A 6145-nucleotide genomic window follows, 5' to 3' on the forward strand; every position below is an offset into this window, starting at 1 on the left:
CTTCCTTGGAGAAATGGCCTATGGGCAGGGCAGGAATCTTGCAAGCCCCCAGCCTGGCGTCGCCCTGGCTCCAACATGTCACACGTCTCAAGCCCAACCATGTTTCACACAGTATACCGCAGTCCTGGCTGGCTGCTCAGGCCCGGCTCCTCCTGGCGTGTCCAGCCGCAGTCGCTGACAGCCAGCTCCCATCCTCCTCCTTCCCACCAGCCACCCCTGCCCTCGACAAGAAGAGAAAAATTCCACTGGCCAGAGCTTTCCTTTCCCAGAGGCCTGGCGGGAGGCATCGCTGGCACCCTCCTTCCTGTTTCTGAGGACCCCAGTCCCGGTCCCAGCCCCCTCCCCCACCACCACCTGCCACGGAGCGGGACGGGCTTTGCCGGCAGGCCCTCACCTTCCAGAGCTCCTCCAGCTTGTTGATCTGCTGGGCAGTGATCTGCCGTGCCCGCAGCTGCTCCTGCTCAGAAGGGATCTTGACCAGCCAGGACAGGAAGCACCGGTCCTGGATCAGGGGCTGCCACTGGGAGCTGTCCCAGTTGATGTCCTTGAGGCTGCTCTGACTGGCACAGGGCTGCCTGCAGAAACCCCGAGGGCGGGGAGAGCCCAGGTGAGGGTGACCTCTGCCCCCCGCCCCAGGCTCATTACCTCGCACCTCAGAGTGGCACTCCCTGCATTTTACTGTATGATCACAGTGCCTCTAAACTGTTAGCAATAAACGCATCTCCCCATGCACTTGAGCTCTGAACTCTTAGAACTCAGAACAGACCTTGTCGTTACAGAATTTCACGATTTAACCAGAAGACACCCCGAAAGGGTCATGACATTCCTCGCTCTGTAACAGGCCCCAACCCTCCAAACCTCCTCAGACCTCGCCAGCTGGCAGAAACCATTCAAAGCTATTTTAAAGCTCCAGAGAGCTGGCGCCGTGGAGAGACTGAGTCTTCGCCTGAAAGGCAGCCCTCGATGAGGAAGGGGGGCCCTGCCCTCACCTGCACAGCAGCACCACAACCGAGTCGGCCTTGGCAGGGATGAAGCCGAGGAGGAAGACGTTGCGGCAGCCGCAGTTGTAGCACTCCAGAACCGTCTCCCCCAGGGGCCCATCCTTGTGCAGGGTCACCTCCTTGCACTTTGCCCTCACAAGGTGATTTACAATGTGGCTGAAACCAGGAAATGATCAACAGTTAACACCCAAAGTTTGGCTTTTCACCACTTCCAATCTTCGAGCTCCGTTAAAAGTTCCGGTACCGTTCACGGTCCATTAGCAGGAGCGGTCACACCTCATCCATCTGGCATCCAGAGGGACCGGCCTGCCCCCGAACTGGCTCCCACTGAGCGCAAAATCGATCCAACTTGAACCATTTCTAAGGAAAACTTTCCTAACATGCTTCGCACAGTTCCCTCTTCCCCCATTCCTGCTTTCTTAAATCCAGCTTATTGGGCCTGACTGACTCTAACGCGGGTGCCAAGGCTGCTGTCTTGGAGAGGAAGGCTCACCCCTTCACTGCTCCTATTCACTCAACGTAGTTTCTCTGCTGCTTCTCTAAAAGTCACTTCTCCTAGCCCCCGCGCCTGCTTCCAGGAGCAACACCCCTTCTCATTTGCTGCAGGCCAGGAAACCTGATAACCAAATGTACCAGAAACCTGAAGACAGCAAAAAATAAGGAGTAGGGGGAGGTCAAGGCTACTCTCCGGAAGCCCAGGGCCAGCTCTCAACTGTCTGGAAGCCCTGCTGTCTCAGCTCTTTCCTTGTTGCGCGTGGCCACTCTTGACGTCTTTCTCATTTCCGGGACACGGCTCACCTAAACCGGGGCCTGAGTCCCTGGTTTAGCCGCTGGACTCGCCCTCCCCAACGCCAGCCTCACTCAGGGCCCCAGGCAGTGCCCGCCCCTGCCTCAGGCTCTCCCAGCCTCCCCAGCGACCCCCAGCCTTGCTGTGGGTGTGTCACAGGCTGAGCACGCCTGCTGGGCCTCCAGCCTTCCCTGCTGCTCCCCTCGAGTCCCCTTGGGAAACCCCTCCTGTGCAAGCTTTGGCTCAGAGGCCAACATCCTAATCCTCTCTGGCCACACAAAGACTGTCAGATTACCCAGCTAATCATCACTGCTCTCTGTACCTCCAAAGCCCCTCCTCCCCTCCTGGAGCAGCCACCCCTGGGTATTCTACGGGAATCAGTGATTTCCTCTTGTCTTTTCTAGGCCCACCACGCTCCATCACATTGGAAGCTTCCTGAAGGCGGGTGGCTGCCCCATCACCTTCACAACTTGACCTTGCACAGAACACAGAGTGCTGGCCGATGAAGTCTGTTTTCTCTTAGAGGTTCTCTGCTCACTTCCCTGACCCTGGCTCTGCTGACCTGAAGAGGGGGTTGCCAACTAAGGCAAGTTTTATTTAATTGCTTTTCCTGCAGGAGAGGAACTAATGCAAACACAGTAACACTTAAATTACCCAGAACATTTGGAAAGTGGGATACCAGTCTCTTCTGGGTACCCTAAAGATGCTTCTCCTTTCATATCCCTAAAGAACCTCAGCTCCCTTTCTCGCCTCACTCAGAAGCCCGTAATTTGCATTACTAACTCCACGGTGACATGAGATCTGATCACTCTGCGTCCTACACGAGATCGTGAGCCCGGGTCCAGCTGCCGAGGACATAGGAAGGGTAGGGGCTCTGCAGAATAAAGCCGCCTACGGAATTTCATCACTTTATTTCTATAAAACAGGAGTCTCAGAGGAAGATGCTGCTTCTGTTCCTCGGAGACTCTGCTCTGCTTCTCTGTGGCAACGGCCTGAGTCCTCACCTCACGGCAGCCTCAGAGAAGCCAACAGGACCAGACCCGTGCCAGTGGTGGGGGCCGAGGAATCTCACCACTCGAGCTTAGATAAACGGACTCTCCCCTGGAATCTGAGTACCCACATCATGCTGGTCTCACCCAAACCCAAAAAAGGGACCTAGTCACAGCTGCTGCTGATCAACAGCAGGAAGGGAAGCCCAGAGTCGACGATCAAGTGAACTTAATTTAATCTGATGATTCAGGATCTGGCCCATATTAGCCTCAGGACTGCTCCAATGAGCTAAGGCCAGAGGGAGCCTTCTCAGGAAGCAGCTCCCATGGATGCCCATGACTGTCTTGGGAACATCCTCCCCAGGCATCCAGTAATGAAGATGAACGGGCATGCCAGGAGCTCATCTTGCAGAAAAATATAAATAAAAACTGGGAATGAGAATTAAACCAACCCTCCTTGCATAATAAAAAGAACCGCAGAGAATAAATCAAGGGTAAATACATTAAGGCATTCACACACCACCATCTGTTTCAAGTTAAACCAGTCACAGAGGAGGGGGAAAAACCAGGTTTGTTAGCGTGATTTTATATTGTGCTTCGCTTCAACATTTCCATAATTTACACACAAATCTGAGCACAGCACTGATTAAAGACACATGCGCGGTTTGATTATCTACCTGCCAGAAGTATTTCCACGTCCATTACAGAACCACTTCTTGCTGGTGTTACAGTAAACCACGCAAGCAGGATCATGTATTCCACAGTAACTAAAAAAGTCAAAACATCAACAGTTAAAGTTGGAAGATTGCTCTCTGGTTTTAATTTGGCAGGATGTAAAATTCTTTCCTCTTACAACATTTTTAAGTTTTTCATTAAACACATACTCAAACCCAACGATCCCACTAACAAAATCCAATCAGTTAACTGCAGAGGCTTCCTGACCCTGTGGACACAGGGAAGGGGTCGGGGTGCGGTGGAGACTCCTCAGATGGCAGCACAGACCCTCGCAGGCAGGGTCGGGGGTGTGGGGCACAAGAGCGGTTCAAGGTGCCAGGTGAGCCCAGCAACGTAGGCCTAGCACCCCCAAGGTGACGGAGCCATTCCCCTCACTCTCAAGTTTCAGGAACGGTGACTTGTGAGCAGGGAAGTCAACATCCTGGCTCTGGGCACACAGAAGGTAAGCTGAGACCACGCTGCATTCAGAGCCTCACATGCTCCGGCAGAGGGCGCCATGCTCCCGTGAACACTCAGCTCAGCCCAGCAGTGGAGGGTCCCGCATGGAGCACCTCAGGAGAGCCCCCGGACTCCCTTTTCTGAAAATCAACACACCAAAAACAAAAGCACTGGCTCTGGCTCCGCACAGAGTAAAGTTCTGTATGTGCATGAAGCCAAGACTTCATCTCAAACCAGAATGTGCTCTGGCCAAGAACCTTCCCCGCGGCACCTCATGCCAGGACAGCTCTCCCTCCTCCTCCACTCCACTCCACGCGGACGGCAGGAGTGCGAGGGGGTGTGCAGACTTTAACCACTTCACAGGCCTGTCGAGAACAGGAACACTAGTACAGATGTAAAAATGTACTGTGAATGAGAGGGAGCACAGAACCAACAAAGTCAGACAGCCTGCCCATCAGGCAGGGAAGGAGCAGCCCTCTGTGCCGCCATGGGTGCTGATGGTGGAGGGCTGCGCGCCTGAGGGTAGGCAGGGCCGAGAGGCCCAGGGCCCTGACTGGCAGAGGGCCCCAGGCAAGATCATTTCACCTCTTTTGGTCTCAATTTCCTTGTATGCGTGTAACAAAAAAGCAAGAGTAAGTCCAAACACAAGGGATGGGTCCTCCTCTAGATCAGAAATCCAAATCTGGTCAATACGTAGGTCTTTTATTATTATTTTTTTTTTTTGCTGCCCAACAGAGCCTGTGGGATCTTAGTTCCCCGACCAGGGACGGAACCCACGCCCCCTGCCCTGGCAGCATGGACTGCCATGGAAGTCCCCAAAGCAGCTATTTTAAAGAAGCCTACAGGAACCTTGCTGTGAGCGAAATCTCGGATGCTCTTACCCTCTGGACCCAGTTGCTCACCCCATGTGCTAAGTTCTTCTGGATGAGTGAGGGGGCAGGTTCCGGGGAACAACCTTAAGGCCTGAAGAAGGCAGAGAAGGGGACTCTTTCTCCCTCCAGCTGGGAGAATCAGGGATGACAGAGGGTGCTGATCCCACTCTCCTGCCCAGGATGAGGGATTTATGTGTGTACAAGGGCTGGAGCAACCTTATTTCCAAGCACAGTGTTTCCAAGTGTCACAGTCCATGTGTCTTAGACGGGCCTCTGTAAAGTCAGACCTTGCATGTGGAAGGCGGGTGCTCTGGGAGGTGAGTCCCCCCCGTGCTGAAGCGCTCACCTGCAGGCGTGTACAGGGAGATCCTTTGTGTAATAGGTATCTTCTTCATCTTCCTCAAAGTTCAACTCGGCCAACAACTGGCTGGTCTTGGCCACGCTGTCGTCCACGGCCCCGTTCTGCAGGATGCCCTCAGGGCCACCAACCTATGGCAGAAGGGCAGCACCACCATGAAGCGCGGCAGCTTCTGGGCCTCAGCCCAGGCACCTGGCGTCTCTCCACGCGAGCAGTCATGGCAACCTTCCCGTGAAGCACTGGCCTGCTCTCCACTGCGAGGCAGTCCAGCTGCTTCCGATGCGGCTTTTCATACTCTCCTCCCTATCAAACCTGCCTGGCCAGAAACAGGGCATGCGCAGCAGAGGCCACCCGCCCTGCCAAGTGCATACCCCAGGCAAACCCCATCTAACCACCAAGCCACACCCACCAGGATGCGGAGGGCCACACGGAGCAAGAGGACAGCTCACAAACCAGGCATGGTCCCCCCGAGGACAGATGCGCAACGCCAGACCAGAGGGCCTGGAACCCCACCACGGTGAAGGGGCCGACCCCCCATTCCTCTGCCTAAGCACCAGAAGCAAAGGCTGAGACTCCTGCAGGCGTAGGAATGTGGTTCTCTTGCTAGTCCACAAGTTTTCTTCACTGTCAGTTCCCCTCTCTGGAAGGCAGCCCTTAAGCAGGGATTAGAAACTGAATGTTAAGACAATCTCCTAGTTTCAGGATACAATCGTACTAAATATACTACCTTTTGCATGTTGTAACAGCAAAAACAGGCAACTTTAAGTAACCAAGCGGTGAACTTCACAGGCACTTCTGCTGAGCTCACACATCCATTCGTCGGCACACAGAGCTCATCCGAGGGGAAGAGACGCTCCTATTAGCTGCCCTCCGGGAACTGCCCCCTCAGACGGCAGCCAACAGTCCCCGTCACCCCCAGGGGCCACAGCCCACACGAAGCTGGGTCAAGCAGAGGGAGCAGCCTG

At 54.6% G+C, this 6145-nt stretch overlaps 1 protein-coding gene across 3 annotated transcripts in view; it reads right to left on the reverse strand.

Annotated features, from left to right (window-relative positions):
- Positions 1 to 6145, reverse strand: part of UPF1 (UPF1 RNA helicase and ATPase) — a 33348-nt gene that overhangs the window by 16058 nt on the left and 11145 nt on the right. For all 3 annotated transcript variants that reach the window (XM_027969375.2, XM_027969374.2, XM_042249599.1), the window contains exons 2-5: positions 5169 to 5311; positions 3455 to 3544; positions 990 to 1157; positions 395 to 575 (exon numbers count right to left, since the gene is read on the reverse strand). In XM_027969375.2, the coding sequence (XP_027825176.1) occupies positions 395 to 575; positions 990 to 1157; positions 3455 to 3544; positions 5169 to 5311 (582 nt within the window). The remainder of the gene's footprint in view (positions 1 to 394; positions 576 to 989; positions 1158 to 3454; positions 3545 to 5168; positions 5312 to 6145) is intronic.

This window comes from Ovis aries, chromosome 5 (genome assembly GCF_016772045.2).
Source record: "Ovis aries strain OAR_USU_Benz2616 breed Rambouillet chromosome 5, ARS-UI_Ramb_v3.0, whole genome shotgun sequence".
Classification (NCBI taxonomy): domain Eukaryota; kingdom Metazoa; phylum Chordata; class Mammalia; order Artiodactyla; family Bovidae; genus Ovis; species Ovis aries.